At 42.8% G+C, this 22809-nt stretch overlaps 1 protein-coding gene across 5 annotated transcripts in view; it reads right to left on the bottom strand.

Moving 5' to 3' along the window:
• LOC139395096 (polycomb protein SCMH1-like) overlaps positions 1–22809 on the bottom strand; it is a 51116-nt gene that overhangs the window by 15132 nt on the left and 13175 nt on the right. For 2 of the 5 annotated variants that reach the window (XM_071142849.1, XM_071142850.1), the window contains exons 6-8: positions 22489–22723; positions 21734–21822; positions 8068–8314 (exon numbers count right to left, since the gene is read on the bottom strand). In XM_071142849.1, coding sequence (XP_070998950.1) covers positions 8068–8314; positions 21734–21822; positions 22489–22723 — 571 coding nt within the window. Of the gene's footprint in view, positions 1–8043; positions 8315–21733; positions 21823–22488; positions 22724–22809 lie in introns of all 5 variants that reach the window. The other 3 variants (XM_071142847.1, XM_071142848.1, XM_071142851.1) reach the window with 2 other exon arrangements.

Genomic DNA, 22809 nt, shown 5'->3' with positions numbered 1-22809 from the left:
CTATCCCAGTCTGTTGACCACACTTGCTTCAAGATGTCCACCACTGTTCCTGTACCCAAGAAAGTGAAGGTAACCGAACTAAATGACTATCGCCCAGTAGCACTTACATCATCATGAAATGCTTTGAGAGGCTAGTAAAGGATAATATCACCTCCACCTCCACCTTACCCTACACACCCCATCAGACCCCCGATGCAAAAATAAGGAAGTTACCCCACCTAAATAAGGCAAAAGTTACATTTGAACATTCTTGAGAAAAGAACAATGATGTTTCCACCCCCGTGCTTCACAGTAGGTATGGTGTTCATTGGATGCAACTCAGCATTCTTTGTCCTCCAAACACGACGAGTTGAGTTTTTACCAAAAAGTTATATTTTGGTTTCATCTGACCATATGATATTCTCCCAATCTTCTTCTGGATCATCCAAATGCTCTCTAAGCAAACTTCAGACGGGCCTGGACATGTACTGGCACTGCAGGATTTGAGTCCCTGGCGGCGTAGTGTGTTACTGATGGTAGGCTTTGTTACTTTGATCCCAGCTCTCTGCAGTTCATTCACTAGGCCCCCCCGTGTGGTTCTGGGATTTTTGCTCACCGCTCTTGTGATCATTTTGACCCCACGGGGTGAGATCTTGCGTGGAGCCCCAGATCGAGGGAGATTATCAGTGGTCTTGTATGTGTTCCATTTCCTAATAATTGCTCCCACAGTTGATTTCTTCAAACCAAGCTGCAGATTCAGTCTTCCCAGCCTGGTGCAGGTCTACAATTTTGTTTCTGGTGTCCTTTGACAGCTCTTTGGTCTTGGCCATAGTGGAGTTTGGAGTGTGACTGTTTGAGGTTGTGGACAGGTGTCTTTTTTACTGATAACAAGTTCAAACAGGTGCCATTTAATACAGGTAATGAGTGGAGGACAGAAGAGCCTCTTAAAGAAGAAGTTACAGGTCTGTGAGAGCCAGAAATCTAGCTTGTTTGTAGATGACCAAATACTTATTTTCCACCATAATTTGCAAATAGATTCATTAAAAATCCTACAATGTGGATTTCTGGATTTCTTTCCCTCATTTTGTCTGTCATAGTTGAAGTGTACCTATGATGAAAATTACAGGCCTCTCTCATATTTTTAAGTGGGAGAACTTGCACAATTGGTGGCTGACTAAATACTTTTTTGCCCCACTGTATTTAGCTTTTTCTGAGAAAATCGACAACCTGGTCATGCAGCTCAAAGAACCGCTCTAGCTCTTTTCCTTTACTCAGCCAGCGATTCTGTCACAAGCTTGCGAGAAAAGACTGTGTTGTGTGCATACTTCCAGACAAACAAAACACCTTGCTTTGAGGATAATACAGTACCACCGACACGGCCCACTAGCAAGGACTGCGGGCCCCTCCTCTCCTTCTCCGTGGCCGACGTGAAGTAAGACATTTAAACGTGTTAACCCTCGCAAGGCTGCCAGTCCAGACGGCATCCCTAACCGCGTCCTCAGAGCATGCACAGACCAGCTGGCTGGTGTGTTTACGGACAGTCTGCTGTCCCCACATGCTTCAAGATGGCCACCATTGTTCCTGTAACCAAGAAGGCAAAGGTAACTGAATTACTGTCATCATGAAGTGCTTTGAGAGACGAGTCAACGATCATATCACCTCCACCCTACCTGACACCCTAGACTTCAATTTGCATACCGCCTCATTAGATCCAGACAATGCAATCGCCATCACACTGCCCTATCCCATCAGGATAGGAGTACCAAGAGGAGTACCTATGTAAGAATGCTGTTCATTGACTACAGCTCATACCATAGTACCCTCCAAGCTCATCGTTATGCTTGAGGCCCTGGGACTCAACCCCGCCCTGTGCAATTGGATCCTGGACTTCCTGACGGGCAACCCCAGGTGTTGAAGGTAGAAAACAACCTCTTCACTTTGCTGATCCTCAGCACCGGGGCCCCACAAGGGTGCGTGCTCAGCCCCCTCCTGTACTCACTGTTCACCCACAACTGTGTGGCGATGCACGCCTCCAACTCAATCATCAAGTTTGCAGACGACACAACAGTAGTGGGCTTGATTAGGAACAACGGCGAGACAGCCTACAGGGAGGAGGTGAGGGCACTCGGAATGTGGTGTCAGGAAAACAACCACTCACTCAACGTCAACAAAACAAAGGAGATGATTGTGGACTTCAGGAAACAGCAGAGGGAGCATCCCCCTATCCACATCGACGGGCCCGCAGTGGAAAAGGTGGAAAGTTTGAAGTTCTTTGGCGTACACATCACAGACAAACTGAAATGGTCCACCCACACAGACAATGTGATGAAGAAGGCACAACAGCGCCTCTTCAACCTCAGGAGGCTAATGAAAGTTGGCTTGTCACCTAAAACCCTCACAAACTTTTACAGATGCATAATTGAGAGCATTGTCGGGCTGTGTCACCGCCTGGAAGGGCAACTGCAATTGCACCGCCCACAACCGCAAGGCTCTCCAGAGGGTGGTGTGGTCTGCACAACATATCACCGGGGGAAAACTACCTGCCCTCCAAGACACCTACAGCACACGATGTCACAGGAAGGCCAAAAAGATCATCAAGGACAATAACCACCTGAACCACTGCCTGTTCACCCCGCTACCATCCAGAAAGTCTCAAAATCATTGGCCACTAATAAATGGATCACTAGTCCCTTTAATAATGCCACTTTAATAATGATGTTTACATATCTTACATTACTCATGTCATATGTATATACTGTATTTTATACCATCTATTGCATCTTGCCTATGCCACTCGTTCATCGCTCATCCATATATTTATATGTTCTTATTCCATCCCTTTACTTAGATTTGTGTGTATTAGGTAGTTGTGGAATTGTTAGGTTACTTGTTAGATATTACTGCACTGTCGGAACTAGAAGCACAAGTATTTCGCTACACTCGCATTAACATCTGCTGACCAACACAATTTGATTCGATGTGTCCCTGACAAAGTTGATTATGCACATTACTTTATCCATTACATATTTTAGCTCACCGTTTAGTCTGGCACACAGCACTGATGTTTGGGGGGCGATTCCTTCAACCTGCTGATCAGGATGTGTCTGCCCACCATAAAAGGAGCCCAGTCGGTAACCACAATATTTACTTTTTCGAATGGCAGGCATGCTGCGTAAACAATTCTTACAGCTTTGTGAATATGATGTCCCCGGTGGTGTGTCCTTCGGGCGGGAATCCATGCCAGCAGCTCTTATTTAAATTTGTGATCACGTGCCCACTGGAGCCGCTTCTTTTTGTTTTTAGCTGATATGAGTGGAACCCGGTGTGGTTGTCTGCTGCAATAGCCTATCTGTGACAAGGACCGACGAGTTGTGCATTCTGAGATGCCATTACGCACACCACTGTTGTACTGCGCTGTTATTTGCCATTTCAGGTTGTCAGTGGGCACGTTGTCAGTGATGTGTACACCAAGGAACTTGAAGGTTTTCACACCGTCGATGTGGATGGAGGTTATTTTCCAGGCACCACTCCGCCAATGTCCTCACCTCCTCACTGTAGACTGTTAGCCTGCATGATTTTTGCCATTTTCATACGACCTCTCATCAATGAGCAGTTATTTTGCCCACAGAACTGCCGCTGACTGGATGCTTTTTGTTTGTTGCACCATTCTCCGTAAACCCTAAACAAGCGTTTCTCAAACTCGGTCCACGGGACCCCATAGGTTCATGTTTTGGTTTTTGCTTAACACTACACAGCTGATTAAAATGATCCAATTTTGATGATTAGTTGAATATTTGAGTCAGCTGTGTAGTGCTAGGGAAAAACAAAACCGTTTGGGGTCCCGAGCACAGAGTTTGGGAAACCCTGCCCTGTCGTGCGTGAAAAGCCCAGGAGACCAGACGTTTCCGAGATACTGGAACCTGTGCGCCTGGCACCGACAATCATACTACGCTCAAAGTTGCGTAGGTCACTCGTTTTGAACATACTAATGTTCAGTCAAACAGTAACTGAATGCCTCAATGCATGTCTGGTTTACAGTATATGGCCACGTGACTCACTGTCTGTAGGAGCGAAACATTTTCATGAACAGGGTGGTGTACCTAATGAACTGTCCACTGAGTGTACTTATGAAGTTGGTAAAACAGTATGTAAACATTATTCAAAAAAGGGACCAGTGTTTCATAACTATATACATAGGACAGCAGTCTCTAAGGTGAAGGCTAGAGTACCGGGTGGTAGCCAGCTAGTAACAGTGACTAAGTTCAGGGCAGGGTAATGGGTGGAGGCCGGCTAGTGTTGACTATTTAATAGTCTGAGGGCATGGAGATAGAAGCTGTTTTTCAGTCTCTCGGTCCCAGCTTTGATGCACCTGTACGGTCTCCGCCTTCTAGATGGTAGCAGGGTGAACTGGCCGTAGCTTAGGTCTTTAATGATCTTCTTGGCCTTCCTGTGACACCAGGTGCTGTAGATGTCAGTGTGTCCCCAGTGATGCCTTGGACTGACCGCACCACCCTCTGGAGAGCCATGCAGTTGTAGACAGTGCAATTGCTGTACCAGGCGGTGGTACAGACCGACAGGATGCTCTCAGTGGTGCATCTGTAGAAGTTTGTAAGGGTTTGAGGGGCCAGGCCAAATCTCTTCAGTCTCCTGAGGTTGAAGATGTGCTGTTGCACCTTCTTCAACACACTGTCTGTTTGGATGGACCATTTCAGGTTGTCAGTGATGTGTACACCAAGGAACTTGAAGGTTTTCACACCGTCGATGTGGATGGAGGTTATTTTCCAGGCACCACTCCGCCAATGTCCTCACCTCCTCACTGTAGGCTGTCTCATCATTGTTGGTAATCAGGCCTACCATTGCTGTGTCGTCTTCAAACTTGATGATTGAGTTGGAGACATGCGTGGCCACTCAGTCATAGGTGAATAGGGAGTATCGGTGGGGACTAAGCACGCACCCTTGTAGGGCACCTGTGTTGAGGATCAGTGTAGCGGAGCTTAGTGATGAACTTGGAGGGCACTATGGTGTTGAAGGCTGAGCTGTAGTTGATGAACAACCTTCTTACATAGGTATTCCTCTTGTCCACACATGCACTGGTCTGCACATGTTAACACGCTTAACGGGAAGGTGTTTAGCTTGTCTAGGAGCAAGGCATCGGTGTCCGTGACATGGCTGGCTTTCCCTTTATAATCCATAATATACTCAATTTAATAACAAACAAAAATAATAACTTTGGTCAATCAGATACACCATTGAGAGCATTCTGTCGGGCTGTACGCCTAGTATGGCAACTGCAATGCAGTGAATACCCCCTAATCAAGATACATTAGTGTTTTATGTTTCATACATTTTGGGGAATTTTTCTTCAACTTTGACAGAGTATTTTGTTGACAAATAATGACAATTAAAACCATTTTAATCCCACTTTAATGTGAATCAATACAAGGAGGGTGAATACTTATGATAGACACTTTACATAAAGCAGCAAGAGAGAAAGTGTTAAAAAACAAAATACGTACTTACAAACACACACACTCATAACACACACACAACCACACTAACCATACATAAAGATACACAATGTCAAACATAGCTATTTTACCTCCTAAACACTAAAGAGCTCACTATCACCACACCTGCCATGGACTCAACATTGTGAAGGAGCTCAGTGCAGCCAGACACCCCTCAACATACTTTATTTTTCTTCTCCTCAGATGGCAGGGGATAAGTTCATTATATTTACCAGCCTCAGAAATTGCAGCCCAAATAAATGTATCACAGAGTTCAAGTAACAGACACATCTCAACATCTGTTCAGACGAGACGGCGTGAATCAGGCCTTCATGGTCGAACTGCTGCTGCAAAAAAAACACTACTAAAGGACACCAATAAGAAGACGAGACTTGCTTGGGCCAAAAAAACACGAGCAAATTTGATATTTTTGGTTCCAACCGCCATGGTGAACGGATGATCTCCGCATGTGTAGTTCCCACCGTGAAGCATTGAGGAGGTGGTGTGATGGTGCTGTGACACTGTCTGTGATTTATTTAGAATTCAAGGCACACTTAACCAGCATGGCTACCACAACATTCTGCAGCAATACGCCATCCCATCTGTTTTGTGCTTAGTGGGACCGTGATTTGCTTTTCAACAGGACAATAGGACTTCCAGGCTGTGTAAGGGCTATTTTACTAAGAAGGAGAGTGATGGAGTGCTGCATCAGATGACCTGGCCTCCATAATCACTTGACCTCCATAATCACCTGACCTCAACCAAATTGAGATGGTTTGGGATGAGTTGGACCACAGAGTGAAGGAAAAGCAGCCAAGAAGTGCTCAGCATATGTGGGAACTGCTTCAAGACTGTTGGAAAAGCATTCCAGGTGAAGCTGGTTGAGATAATGCCCAGAGTATGCAAAGCTGTCATCAAGGCAAAGGGTGGCTACTTTGAAGAATCTAAAATATAAAACATATTTTGATTTGTTTAACACTTTTTTGGTTACTACATGATTCCATATGTGTTATTTCATAGTGTCGATGTCTTCACTATTATTCTACAATGTAGAAAATAGTAAAAAATAAAGAAAAACCCTTGAATGGGTAGGTGCGTCCAAACTTTTGACTGGTACTCTATATTGCTCATATCATTTTCGGGATTGAAAAACGTTTTCAGTGTAAATTTATTAAACAACTGAAACTAGATATTAACTGCAGTGCATTCGGAATGTATTCAGACCCCTTGACTTTTTCCACATTGTTATGTTACAGCCTTATTCTAAAATGGATTCAATAAAAATTCGCAGAAATCTACACACAATACCCCATAATGACTAAGCGAAAACAGGCTTTTAGAAATGTTAGCAAATGTACACTACCGTTCAAAAGTTTGGGGTCACTTAGAAATGTCCTTGTTTATGAAAGAAAAGCACATTTTTTGTCCATTAAAATAACATCAAATTGATCAGAAATACAGTGTAGACATTGTTAATGTTGTAAATGACTATTGTAGCTGGAAACAGTAGATTCTTTATGGAATATCTACATAGGCGTACAGAGGCCCATTATCAGCAACCATCACTCCTGTGTTAGTTAATCCAAGTCTATCATTTTAAAAGGCTAATTGATCATTAGAAAACCCTTTAGCAATTTTGTTAGCACAGATGAAAACTGTTGTTCTGATTAAAGAAGAAATAAAACCGGCCTTCTTTAGACTAGTTCGGTATCTGGAGGATCAGCATTTGTGGGTTCGATTACATGTTAGAGTCCCTCAAGATAGCATAAGCCATGGCAAAATGTTTAGAATTGCAGGAAATTAGCTTTAAAACAGCACACTTTGTCACTGTGGCCAACAGGTGGGCCTCTAAAATTTTAGATTGCCCATTTTCATTTCAACTTACCCTTCAGCAGTGTAAAACCCTGCCTCAATCTGCTGTGCTGCTGTCCTCTCTTTCACCCTCTACTGTTATCTACCTCTTACTCCTCTACTCTCCTTTCCTGGCCTCCTTCACTCTCCTCCCTTCTGCTGACAAGACAATGTAAACAGCACGCCTTTCACAGACAGAACCTTTTCCCTATCGGTTTTCCTCCTACTTTCTCTCAGTCTCTGGTTATCCTGGATGCCCCCTTTGCCTTGGCCCCTTTCAGTGCCAGCATGAGGCCCACATAGTGGGGCATACACACACATAGCTTTGCCTGACCCCCCCCCCCCCCCCCCCCTTCACAGTCCTGTGCCAAGGTCTCATAAAACACACTCTTACAAAAGGTGGCCCATTCTCTTTCTCTCTCTTCTGTTCTTCCTCACTCATTCACTCACATTATGTCTTCCTCCAACACAGGAGAAGGAATTTCAAAGATGCATTCTATTGACCTAATAAACCACTCATCTCATTCAGAGGACATTTCAGAGCCTTTAACTTCAGATTCGAATTATTTCAGTTTCTGTAATTTCTGTGATTTTACATGAATCAATAATGTTAAAGTCAATATCACAGGTATTAGACCAAATCAATGACCACAATATAAATAGCTGACAAGTCTACAGGGTGACACAAACAAACAAACACACATACCATACCATACATGCACGCACAGACCTTTGGTGCCTGGCGGCTGCAGGTTGTCCCCGGTGAGAGAGCACCAGCCCACGGGGAAGATGTCCCGGGAGTCGTAGCGGCAGTAGTAGTCGAAGGCACCCCGCCAGCCGTCGAAGGTGACCAGCACCTCCACGCCACGCAGCGCCCCCACCGTGGCCGGACAGATGAAGTGGGGGTTCTTGCGGTCCACCGCCTCCAGCTTCATGCCCACCTGGAAGGAGTTCTGCTCTGGGGCTGGGGGCTCCTGCTGGGATACGAGGGAAAGGGAGTTGGCAGGGATGGGAGAGGTCAGTGACAAGCGAGCAGATAAATGTGGAATTATCCAGATGAAATGTGAAATAGTTTGGAAGCTTCATTTAGTTGGAAAATGTATATGATCACGTATGATGTTGTGATCCCAATGGTGAGTGTGGAAGAGGTAAACAAATTATTGTTGTCTATCAACAATGACAAGCCACCGAGATCTGACAACTTGGATGGATTACTGACGATAATAGAGGTCGATATTGCCACTCCTATTTGCCATATCTTCAATTTAAGTCTACTAGAAAGTGTGTGCCCTCAGGCCTGGAGGGAAGCAAAAGCCATTCCGCTACCTAAGAAAAGTAAAGCTCCCTTACTGGCTCAAATAGCTGACCAATCAGCCTGTTACCAACACTTAGAAAAGTTACAGGAAAAAAACTGGTTTGACCAGATACAATGCAATTTTACAGTAAACAAATAGATAGCAGACTTTCAGCACGCTTATAGGGAAGGACATTCAACAAGCACAGCTCTTATACAAATAACTGATGATTAGCTGAGAGAAATGTATGATAAAAAGATTGTGGGGGCTTTTATTACACTTCAGTGTGGCTTTTGACATTATTGATAATAGTCTGCTGCTGGAAAAACTAATGTGTTATGGTTATACACCCCCTGCTATATTGTGGATAATAAGTTACCTTTCTAACAGAACACAGAGGGTGCTCTTTAATGGAAGCGTCTCCAACATAATCCAGGTAGAATCAGGAATTCCCCAGGGTAGCTGTCTAGGCCCCTTACTTTTTTCAATCTTTACTAACGTCATGCCACTGCCACTTTGAAAGTGCCACTGCCACTTTGAGTGAAGACAGTATGTATGCGGATGACTCGACACTATACACGTCAGCTATTTTAGCAACTGAAATGACTGCAACACTTAAAGAGCTGCAGTTAGTTTCAGAATGGGTGGCAAGGAATAAGTTAGTCCTATATATTTAAAAAACTAAAAGCATTATACTTGGGACAAATCATTCACTAAACACTAAACCTCAACTAAATCTTGTAATTATTTAATGTGGACATTGAGCAAGTTGAAGAGCCTAAACTGCTTGTAGTAACCCTGGATTGTAAACCGTCATGGTCAAAATATATTGATACAACAATAGTTTAGCTGAGGAGAAGTCTCTCCATAATAAAGCACTGCTCTACCTTCTTAACAGCACTATCAACAAGGCAGGTCTTACAGGCCCTAGTTTTGTCGCACCTGGGCTACTGTTCAGTTATGTGGCCAGGTGCCACAAAGAGGGACTTAGGAAAATTGCAATTGGCAGCACGGCTGGCCCTTGGATGTACACAGAGAGCAAACATTAATAATATCCATGTCAATCTCTCCTGGCTCAAAGTAGAAGAGATTGACTTCATCACTACTTATATTTATATGTGAGGTATTGACATGTTGAAAGCACCGAGCTGTCTGTTTAAACAACTAGCTCACAGCTCAGACACCCATGCATACCCCACAAGACATGCCACCAGAAGTCTCTTCACAGTCCCCAACTCCAGAACAGAGTATGGGAGGTGCATAGTACTACATAGAGCCATGACTACATGTAACTCTATTCCACTTCAGGTAACTGATGCAAGCAGTAGAATCAGATTTAAAAAAACATATAAAAATACACCTTATGGATCAGCAGGGACTGTGAAGCAACACAAACATAGACACATGCATACAATACACACATGATAACATACGCACTATACACACACAAATACACATGGATTTTGTGTGGTAGATATGTGGTAGTGGAGTATGGGCCTAACACACTTAGTGTGTTGTGAATTCTGTTATGAATATATTGTAATGCTTTTAATATCGTATAACTGACTTAATTTTGCTGGACCCCAGCATATCATTAACCCCTCGACCAACCCCCCTCTTCGGAGGAAATATATAAATAAAAAAATATATATATTTTACAGCTTTTCTGCTACATACAGTATACATTTTACATATATATTTTGCATACACAATTTACATACATGGTACTTTTATATAAAGCAGTCACATAACAATAATACATTACCAAACATGAGCTCTTTAATCCCAACCCTCGACCCATCCCACCTATCACCATAGACCACCCTCGTTTGTGTGCCCTATATTTTTCAATTGAGCTGTTTTACATAATGTTTTTACCTCTCTATATTGTATAGTCTCCACAGATGGTGAGCTAAAGATGAAAACCTTTCCTACAAGTATTATATTATTTATTGACTAACTATGGCTTTCCAAATCGCCCAACACTGCTAATGAACTTCCGGCGCCGACAGAGATGGCCGCCTCGCTTCGCGTTCCTAGGAAACTATGCAGTTTTTTGTTTTTTTATGTGTTATTTCTTACATTAGTACCCCAGGTCATCTTAGGTTTCATTACATACAGTCGAGAAGAACTACTGAATATAAGATCAGCGTCAACTCACCATCAGTACGACCAAGAAAATGTTTTTCGCGACGCGGATCCTGTGTTCTGCCCTACAAACAGGACAACGGAGTGGATCCCATGCAGCGACCCAAAAAAACGATCTTCTGGTCAGACTCCGGAGACGGGCACACCGTGCACCACTCCCTAGCATTCTTCTTGCCAATGTCCAGTCTCTTGACAACAAGGTTGATGAAATCCGAGCAAGGGTAGCATTCCAGAGGGACATCAGAGACTGTAACGTTCTTTGCTTCACGGAAACATGGCTCACTGGAGAGATGCTATCCGAGGCGGTGCAGCCAACGGGTTTCTCCACGCATCGCGCAGACAGGAAAAAACATCTTTCTGGTAAAAAGAGGGGCGGGGGCGTATGCCTTATGACTAACGTGACATGGTGTGATGAAAGAAACATACAGGAACTCAAATCCTTCTGTTCACCTGATTTAGAATTCCTCACAATCAAATGTAGACCGCATTATCTACCAAGAGAATTCTCTTTGATTATAATCACAGCCGTATACAGTGCCTTGCGAAAGTATTCGGCCCCCTTGAACTTTGCGACCTTTTGCCACATTTCAGGCTTCAAACATAAAGATATAAAACTGTATTTTTTTGTGAAGAATCAACAACAAGTGGGACACAATCATGAAGTGGAACGACATTTATTGGATATTTCAAACTTTTTTAACAAATCAAAAACTGAAAAATTGGGCGTGCAAAATTATTCAGCCCCTTTACTTTCAGTGCAGCAAACTCTCTCCAGAAGTCCAGTGAGGATCTCTGAATGATCCAATGTTGACCTAAATGACTAATGATGATAAATACAATCCACCTGTGTGTAATCAAGTCTCCGTATAAATGCACCTGCACTGTGATAGTCTCAGAGGTCTGTTAAAAGCGCAGAGAGCATCATGAAGAACAAGGAACACACCAGGCAGGTCCGAGATACTGTTGTGAAGAAGTTTAAAGCCGGATTTGGATACAAAAAGATTTCCCAAGCTTTAAACATCCCAAGGAGCACTGTGCAAGCGATAATATTGAAACGGAAGGAGTATCAGACCACTCCAAATCTACCAAGACCTGGCCGTCCCTCTAAACTTTCAGCTCATACAAGGAGAAGACTGATCAGAGATGCAGCCAAGAGGCCCATGATCACTCTGGATGAACTGCAGAGATCTACAGCTGAGGTGGGAGACTCTGTCCATAGGACAACAATCAGTCGTATATTGCACAAATCTGGCCTTTATGGAAGAGTGGCAAGAAGAAAGCCATTTCTTAAAGATATCCATAAAAAGTGTTGTTTAAAGTTTGCCACAAGCCACCTGGGAGACACACCAAACATGTGGAAGAAGGTGCTCTGGTCAGATGAAACCAAAATTGAACTTTTTGGCAACAATGCAAAACGTTATGTTTGGCGTAAAAGCAACACAGCTGAACACACCATCCCCACTGTCAAACATGGTGGTGGCAGCATCATGGATTGGGCCTGCTTTTCTTCAGCAGGGACAGGGAAGATGGTTAAAATTGATGGGAAGATGGATGGAGCCAAATACAGGACCATTCTGGAAGAAAACCTGATGGAGTCTGCAAAAGACCTGAGACTGGGACGGAGATTTGTCTTCCAACAAGACAATGATCCAAAACATAAAACAAAATCTACAATGGAATGGTTCAAAAATAAACATATCCAGGTGTTAGAATGGCCAAGTCAAAGTCCAGACCTGAATCCAATCGAGAATCTGTGGAAAGAACTGAAAACTGCTGTTCACAAATGCTCTCCATCCAAACTCACTGAGCTTGAGCTGTTTTGCAAGGATGAATGAGAACAAATTTCAGTCTCTCGATGTGCAAAACTGATAGAGACATACCCCAAGCGACTTACAGCTGTAATCGCAGCAAAAGGTGGCGCTACAAAGTATTTAACTTAAGGGGGCTGAATAATTTTGCACGCCCAATTTTTCAGTTTTTGATTTGTTAAAAAAGTTTGAAATATCCAATAAATGTCGTTCCACTTCATGATTGTGTCCCACTTGTTGTTGATTCTTCACAAAAAATACAGTTTTATATCTTTATGTTTGAAGGGGGTTCAAGGGGGCCGAATACTTTCGCAAGGCACTGTATATCCCCCCCCAAGCAGACACATCGATGGCTCTGAACAAACTTTATTTAACTCTTTGCAAACTGGAAACCATTTATCCGGAGGCTGCATTCATTGTAGCTGGGGATTTTAACAAGGCTAATCTGAAAACAAGACTCCCTAAATTTTATCAGCATATCGATTGCGCAACCAGGGGTGGAAAGACCTTGGATCATTGTTACTCTAACTTCCGCGACGCATATAAGGCCCTGCCCCGCCCCCCTTTCGGAAAAGCTGACCACGACTCCATTTTGTTGATCCCTGCCTACAGACAGAAACTAAAACAAGAGGCTCCCACGCTGAGGTCTGTCCAACGCTGGTCCGACCAAGCTGACTCCACACTCCAAGACTGCTTCCATCACGTGGACTGGGATATGTTTCGTATTGCGTCAGATAACAATATTGACGAATACGCTGATTCGGTGTGCGAGTTCATTAGAACGTGCGTTGAAGATGTCGTTCCCATAGCAACGATTAAAACATTCCCTAACCAGAAACCGTGGATTGATGGCAGCATTCGCGTGAAACTGAAAGCGCAAACCACTGCTTTTAATCAGGGCAAGGTGTCTGGTAACATGACCGAATACAAACAGTGCAGCTATACAAACAGTGCAGCTATTCCCCTGAATCTCAATTCAACGGCTCAGACACAAGAGGCATGTGGCAGGGTCTACAGTCAATCACGGACTACAGGAAGAAATCCAACCCAGTCACGGACCAGGATGTCTTGCTCCCAGGCAGACTAAATAACTTTTTTGCCCGATTTGAGGACAATACAGTGCCACTGACACGGCCTGCAACGAAAACATGCGGTCTCTCCTTCACTGCAGTCGAGGTGAGTAAGACATTTAAACGTGTTAACCCTCGCAAGGCTGCAGGCCCAGACGGCATCCCCAGCCGCGCCCTCAGAGTATGCGCAGACCAGCTGGCCGGTGTGTTTACGGACATATTCAATCAATCCCTATACCAGTCTGCTGTTCCCACATGCTTCAAGAGGGCCACCATTGTTCCTGTTCCCAAGAAAGCTAAGGTAACTGAGCTAAACGACTACCGCCCCGTAGCACTCACTTCCGTCATCATGAAGTGCTTTGAGAGACTAGTCAAGGACCATATCACCTCCACCCTACCTGACACCCTAGACCCACTCCAATTTGCTTACCGCCCAAATAGGTCCACAGACGATGCAATCTCAAACACACTGCACACTGCCCTAACCCATCTGGACAAGAGGAATACCTATGTGAGAATGCTGTTCATTGACTACAGCTCGGCATTCAACACCATAGTACCCTCCAAGCTCGTCATCAAGCTCGAGACCCTGGGTCTCGACCCCGCCCTGTGCAACTGGGTACTGGACTTCCTGACGGGCCACCCCCAGGTGGTGAGGGTAGGCAACAACATCTCCTCCCCGCTGATCCTCAACACTGGGGCCCCACAAGGGTGCGTGCTCAGCCCTCTCCTGTACTCCCTGTTCACCCACGACTGCGTGGCCACGCACGCCTCCAACTCAATCATCAAGTTTGCGGACGACACTACAGTGGTAGGCTTGATTACCAACAACGACGAGACGGCCTACAGGGAGGAGGTGAGGGCCCTCGGAGTGTGGTGTCAGGAAAATAACCTCACACTCAACGTCAACAAAACTAAGGAGATGATTGTGGACTTCAGGAAACAGCAGAGGGAACACCCCCCTATCCACATCGATGGAACAGTAGTGGAGAGGGTAGCAAGTTTTAAGTTCCTCGGCATACACATCACAGACAAACTGAATTGGTCCACTCACACAGACAGCATTGTGAAGAAGGCGCAGCAGCGCCTCTTCAACCTCAGAAGGCTGAAGAAATTCGGCTTGTCACCAAAAGCACTCACAAACTTCTACAGATGCACAATCGAGAGCATCCTGGCGGGCTGTATCACCGCCTGGTACGGCAACTGCTCCGCCCTCATCCGTAAGGCTCTCCAGAGGGTAGTGAGGTCTGCACAACGCATCACCGGGGGCAAACTACCTGCCCTCCAGGACACCTACACCACCCGATGTTACAGGAAGGCCATAAAGATCATCAAGTACATCAACCACCCGAGCCACTGCCTGTTCACCTCGCTATCATCCAGAAGGCGAGGTCAGTACAGGTGCATCAAAGCTGGGACCGAGAGACTGAAAAACAGCTTCTATCTCAAGGCCATCAGACTGTTAAACAGCCACCACTAACATTGAGTGGCTGCTGCCAACACACTGACACTGACTCAACTCCAGCCACTTTAATAATGGGAATTGATGGGAAATTATGTAAATATATCACTAGCCACTTTAAACAATGCTACCTTATATAATGTTACTTACCCTACATTATTCATCTCATATGCATACGTATATACTGTACTCTATATCATCGACTGTATCCTTATGTAATACATGTATCACTAGCCACTTTAACTATGCCACTTTGTTTACATACTCATCTCATATGTATATACTGTACTCGATACCATCTACTGTATCTTGCCTATGCTGCTCTGTACCATCACTCATTCATATATCCTTATGTACATATTCTTTATCCCCTTACACTGTGTATAAGACAGTAGTTTTGGAATTGTTAGTTAGATTACTTGTTGGTTATTACTGCATTGTCGGAACTAGAAGCACAAGCATTTCGCTACACTCGCATTAACATCTGCTAACCATGTGTATGTGACAAATAAAATTTGATTTGATTTTATTTAATTGTAAGGATATTTTAAAGTGCATGTTGTGATTTTTTCAACCATTCCCGAACCTGTGAGCAGAGCTACAAGCTACATAGGGGCAATACCAGAATAAATGATCTATTGATTCGGTCTCTTCGCAGAAAAATCTACAGAGCTGAGATTGTTGTATGCCCCATATATATACACAGTTGAAGTCGGAAGTTTACATACAGTTAGGTTGGAGTCATTGAAACTCGTTTTTCAACCACTCCACAAATGTATTGTTAACAAACTATAGTTTTGGCAAGTCGGTTAGGACATCTACTTTGTGCATGACACAAGTAATTTTCCCAACAACTGTTTACAGACATATTATTTCATTTATAATTCACTGTATCACAATTCCAGTGGGTCAAAAGTTAATGTACACTAAGTTGACTGTGCCTTTAAACAGCTTGGAAAATTCCAGAAAATGATGTCATGGAGGTGTACCTGTGGATGTATTTCAAGGCCTACCTTCAAACTCAGTGCCTCTTTGCTTGACATCATGGGAAAATCAAAAGAAATCAGACAAGACCTCAGAAAAACAATTGTAGACCTCCACACCTCCATACAAAAGTATAAACACCATGGGACCACGCAGTGTATATGTACCGCTCAGGAAGGAGACGCCTTCTGTATCCCAGAGAAGAACGTACTTTGGTGCGAAAACTGCAAATCAATCCCAGAATAACAGCAAAGGACCTTGTGAAGACGCTGGAGGAAACAGGTACAAAAGTATCTATATCCACAGTAAAACGAGTCCTATATCGACATAACCTGAAAAGCCGCTCAGCAAGGAAGAAAGCCACTGCTCCAAAACCGCCATAAAAAAGCCAGACTACGGCACATGGGGACAAAGATTGTACTTTTTGGAGAAATGTCCTCTGGTCCGATGAATTCACCCAATTTATTGTGGGAAGCATGGGAAAGGCTCCCCGAAACGTTTGACTCAAGTTAATCAATTTAAAGGCATTGCTACCAAATACTAATTGAGTGTATGTAAACTTCTGACCCACTGAGAATGTGATGAAAGAAATAAAAGCTGAAATAAACCATTCACTCTACTATTATTCTGACATTTCACATTCTTAAAATGACCTAAAACAGGGAAGTTTAACTCTGATTAAATATCAGGAATTGTGAAAACCTGAGTTTAAATGTATTTGGCTAAGGTGTATGTAAACTTCCGACTTCAACTGTACCTCTACTGGAATTACCATCCAGCCCTGGTGTTTTTCCTGACTGAAAATATTTTATTGCCTCAGAAAGTTCCTTTTCTGTAACTTGGCCTTCACACAGGTCTTTCTGTAAAATGTGTACATTTTACATAATTTGTATTATTATTATAGAAATCCTAACAGTTAACGTCATTCAGTGGAAATGGAGGAGACAGAAAAGAAAACATTTGCTTAAAATATTTGCTTCCGCTTTCAAAATATAATTTGGTGAATCATGGATGACTCCATTTGTAACGAGTTTCTGTAAATTATTTTTGGTAGCATTTCTTTGTTGAAGATTCAAGAAAAATTGTGTAAATGTTTCACAATTTTCCATCCAATTCGCTATAAATTTTTGTAATACATTACATCGTTCTTGAATACGTACCTCCATTTCTTTTTGTTTTTCCTCTAACCTATTTTGTGCCTCTATAGTACAGTTTCCATTACCTTCTACATGTGCTGTTACTTCCTCTATTTCCCTTTGACCTAAACTGCTTTTGTTTTAATGATGAGTATTGTATTGAATGGCCTCTAAAAGTATATTTAAAAGTGTCCCATACAATAAGGGAACTCCTGTACCTATGAGGTGCAAAAAATGTATGAATTCCTTTGTCTTCTCTAAGAACAAATTGTGATCCAATAGGGCTTGACAAAATGTCCAATATCCCCGTCCACGCGGAAATTCTGTAAGAGTTATAAGGAGGCCAATTAGATGGTGGTCCGATTGCAACACTTTTTAAAAACTTTGATGCCAGCAGGAAGCCTCCTCCATGTATATCTCACTAGGTCAGGGGTTTTCAACCTCCATATATCCACTAGTTCTAATGCATCCATGATCTTCGTGGTCTCCTTAAGTGCTTGAGGGGGATAGTTTGTCGTGCGATTTCCTTTACGATCCATTGAGGTACTTAAAACCGTATTATAATCTCCCACCATAATAATAGATTCATTCGTTGCTTGTGATCTCAATAGATTATTTTATACATTTTCAAAGAAGTGTGGATAGCTAAGCCATTCCAATTATAACTGGCTATACTTATTTCCCCACTTACCATAATGATACAATTATACTTATCACAACCAATGTCTGTAAACTTACCATTTAAAAAGCACCATGATGATTATGTGTCAATATACAGTGGGGAAAAAAAGTATTTAGTCAGCCACCAATTTTGCAAGTTCTCCCACTTAAAAAGATGAGAGGCCTGTAATTTTCATCATAGGTACACTTCAACTATGACAGACAAAATTAGATTTTTTTTCTTCCAGAAAATCATTGTAAGATTTTTAATGAATTTATTTGCAAATGATGGTGGAAATATTTGGTCACCTACAAACAAGCAAGATTTCTGGCTCTCACAGACCTGTAACTTCTTCTTTAAGAGGCTCCTCTGTCCTCCACTCGTTACCTGTATTAATGGCACCTGTTTGAACTTGTTATCAGTATAAAAGACACCTGTCCACAACCTCAAACAGTCACGCTCCAAACTCCACTATGGCCAAGACCAAAGAGCTGTCAAAGGACACCAGAAACAAAATTGTAGACCTGTACCAGGCTGGGAAGACTGAATCTGCAATAGGTAAGCAGCTTGGTTTGAAGAAATCAACTGTGGGAGCAATTATTAGGAAATGGAAGACATACAAGACCACTGGGGGCTCCACGCAAGATCTCACCCTGTGGGGTCAAAATGATCACAAGAACGGTGAGCAAAAATCCCAGAACCACACGGGGAGACCTAGTGAATAACCTGCAGAGAGAGGAAATGGAACACATACAAGACCACTGATAATCTCCCTCGATCTGGGGCTCCACGCAAGATCTCACCCCGTGGGGTCAAAATGATCACAAGAACGGTGAGCAAAAACGTGGCTCGGTCTTTCAGCATGACAATGATCCCAAACACACCGCCCGGGCAACGAAGGAGTGGCTTCGTAAGAAGCATTTTAAGGTCCTGGAGTGGCCTAGCCAGTCTCCAGATCTCAACCCCATAGAAAATCTTTGGAGGGAGTTGAAAGTCCGTGTTGCCCAGCAACAGCCCCAAAACATCACTGCTCTAGAGGAGATCTACATAGAGGAATGGGCCAAAATACCAGCAACAGTGTGTGAAAACCTTGTGAAGACTTACAGAAAACATTTGACCTCTGTCATTGCCAAAAAAGGGTATATAACAAAGTATTGAGATAAACTTTTGTTATTGACCAAATACTTATTTTCAACCATAATCTGCAAATAAATTCATTAAAAATCCTACAATGTGATTTTCTGGATTTTCTTCCCTCATTTTGTCTGTCATAGTTGAAGTGTACCTATGATGAAAATTACAGGCCTCTCTCATCTTTTTAAGTGGGAGAACTTGCACAATTGGTGGCTGACTAAATACTTTTTTGCCCCACTGTAGCTGTACCATAATAATTTGCACTGTTAAGCATACTGTAGCTGCATCTTTGTAAACCCCAAATTGTCCTAATATTCCACCCACTAAAACCTTCCCCCATATCTAGATCTGTTGTCACTAAGACCATCAGACCATCTCCCTGACTCATGACGTGCCCTAAGGCAAACACTTGGCCACCAATTGCCTTTGGCCAGAGGGAAATGAGGGCAGTCCCATGATAACATAAATATCTATGAGGGTGCTTTTTAAGAGAACTAACTAAATAACACATGGGAAAACAGTCCAAAAAAAATAGTAACAATAATAGATAATATTAATAGAAATAATAACCGCACAATCTTATAAATGCATGCTCAAATTTAGAAAGTCCTAGCAAAGGCTATAAGCATGTCAGCCCAGCCTGCTTAGTTCACTGGATACAATTGTATGTGAACCCTTTAGAATTGCCTGGATTTCTGCATAAATTGGTCATAAAATTTGATCTGATCTTCATCTAAGTCACAACAATAGACCAACACAGTCTGCGTAAACTAATAACACAAATATAATTGTTAATGTCTTTATTGAACACACCATGCAAACATTCACAGTGCAGGATGGAAAAGTATTTGAACTCTTGGATTTAATAAAAGGTTGACCATCCTTTGGCAGCAATAACCTCAACCAAACGTTTTCAATAGTTGCGGATCAGACCTGCACAACAGTCTGGAGGAATTTTGGACCATTCCTCTTTACAAAACTGTTTCAATTCAGCAATATTCTTGGGATATCTGGTGTGAACCGCTCTCCTGAGGTCATGCCACAGCATCTCAAATCGGGTTGAGTTCAGGACTGACTGGGCCACTCCAGAAGGCGTATTTTCTTCTGTTCAAGCCATTCTGTTGCTGATTTACTTCTGTCTTTTGGGTTGTTGTGCTGTAGCATCACCAAACTTCTGTTGAGCTTCAATTGGTGGACAGACAGCCTTACATTCTCCTGCAAAATGTCTTGATAAAACTTGGGAATTAATTTTTCTGTCGATGATTGCAAGCTGTCAAGGCCTTAGTTTGTCAAGGCCACCATAGTTTAAAGTTGGGATGAGGTTTTGATGTGCTGTGCCCTTTTTTTCTCCACAGTGTTGTGTGTTCCTTCCAAACAACACAACTTTAGTTTAATCTGTCCACAAAATATTTTGCCAGTAGCGCTGTGGAACATCCAGGTGCTCTTTTGCAAACTTCAGATTTTTTTTTTTGAACAGCAGTGTTTTTTTTTGGACAGCAGTGGATTCTTTATTCTTGTTTAGTGTTTTACGCATTCTAGACTCGTCAACAGAGATGATATAATCTTCCAGAGATTTCTGTAAGTCTTTAGCTGACACTCTAGGATTCCTCTTAACCTCACTGAGCATTCTGCGCTGTGCTCTTACAGTCATCTTTGCAGGACAGTAGGGTGAGTAGCAACAGTGCTGAAATTTCTCCATTTATAGACAACTTGTCTTACTGTGGACTGACTTTTAGAGATACTTTTGAAACCCTTTCCAGCTTTATGCAAGGCAACAATTCTGAGATTTATTTTGTTTGAGGCATGGTTCACATCAGGCAATGCTTCTTGTGAATAGCAAACTCAAATTTTGTGAGTGTTTTTTTATGGGGCAGGGCAACTCTAACCAAAATCTCTCACATACTTTCCCCAACCTATACTGTGAATGTTTAAATTATGTATTCAATATAGACAAGAAAAATACAATCATTTGTGTTATTAGTTTAAGCACACTGTGTGTCTATTGTGATTTAGATGAAGATCAGATCAAATTGTATGTCAAATTTATGCAGAAATCCAAGTAATTCCAAAGGGTTCACATACTTTTCCTTGCCACTGTATATATATATATCGTAAGACCAGTTCTTTATGTCCATTACATGCAAGACATATTTCATGTAGTCCTCATTATATCATGTTTTATTCAGACAAAAAAAAAACGAGGGAAAAAGAAACAGATTCTAACGGCCGCTAAATAAAAACGTATCTTAGGCATCAAACTACTCATAAATGAATACACAACTTATAATTGACTCTGACACAGCCATAGCATGATAGCCAAGAATACATGCAGTACTGAGAATCCAGAACGAGTAAACCTGTAAAACCAACCCTCCATACACATTTGGATTTTTATTCCAGTGTCGTTGCTCTATCACCTCGGCTGTTCACATCTAGGCCTATATCATTAGGATCAATAAAAGGGAGCATAAATATAAATATTTAATATACCGCTCGCTTAGAGAAGTGCTTCCATAAGCCAGTGGTGTTAGTTCTACCGTTAACTTTAATCAGTTTTTCTGCAACCATAATAAATACAAATGGCCATCAATGGAAAATGTAGCTACATAGGTGTATATGCTGGGAGTGTGTATATGTGTACAGGTATGCTTTATAAACAGGTGTATGTCGAGAGCGTGTGCTGCTTTGTGACAGGTACCTTGTGAAAGATGCGTGCTGGGGCCATTTCGGCTCCGTTGAGTGTTTTTAGAAGGAACATTGGCCAGGAGGATGCGTTCAGACGGAAGCCTGTGGGAGAAGTACAGACGCTTTCAAAAAAACTCTCACCCATACACAGTAGACGAGACCCTTCATTAATGTGCATGGGATGGGGCCATAGACATCTTTTGATATTAGCTGACACCTAGTGGACATTTAGAGAATTGCACCAACTCACACTATTACACACAGGTGCATGTACTTGTATTTATTTTATTTTTTTAACCTTTATTTAACTAGGCAAGTCAGTTAAGAACAAATTCTTATTTACATTGACGGCCTACAACAGCCAAACCCGGACAACGCTGGGCCAATTGTGCGCCGCCCTATGGGACTCCCAATCACGGCCGGTTGTGATACAGCCTGGAAACCAAATACAGCCTAGAATACAGCCAAGAAAACAAATTGACGCAAATGGGCCGATAACAGTGAGGGACTTACATTAATTTGTCCAATAATAAATTCTCGTTTTCAATACAAAAATATTTTCCGTTGCACGTTTTGCTACAGTGTGCACTAATTAATAGACAGCAGTATATGTCAGTCTGGTGTAAATCTAACTGAGGAAGGTAAGTATCACTGTGTGATCGCAAACAATTTAATGATCCAAGATTTAAAAAATAATAGGGCACATCATATCCATAATGGGTATGTAGTATCGGAGTGTGTGAAAATGTGTTTCTCTCTCCTCCTCACCCAATGGCGGCTGCAGCATGCCTGCGTTCTTCTCGCAGTTACCGATTGGCTGGATCTCTGACGAGTCCACCAGGCGCCAGAAGTCGTTCTTGTTATCGGAGCCATCGAGGCGCAGGCGCAGCCGCGATCCAGTCAGGCCCACCACCGTAGCAATGCAGGTGGACGTTGTATTCCGAGGGTCCTGCGCCTCCAGCTTCATGCCCGCCTTGAACTCATTCACTGGAGGTGTTGCGCCCTGTAGAGGTAGGGGAAGGTCAGAGAGGCATGCAATGATGCTGGACAGATTCAACATGCTAAGATAGGAACACAGCATCAAGCAAG

Source organism: Oncorhynchus clarkii, chromosome 3 (assembly GCF_045791955.1).
Source record: "Oncorhynchus clarkii lewisi isolate Uvic-CL-2024 chromosome 3, UVic_Ocla_1.0, whole genome shotgun sequence".
Taxonomy (NCBI): domain Eukaryota; kingdom Metazoa; phylum Chordata; class Actinopteri; order Salmoniformes; family Salmonidae; genus Oncorhynchus; species Oncorhynchus clarkii.
Note: the sequence above shows the minus strand (reverse complement) of the source record. Positions and strands in the feature narration are given on the sequence as shown.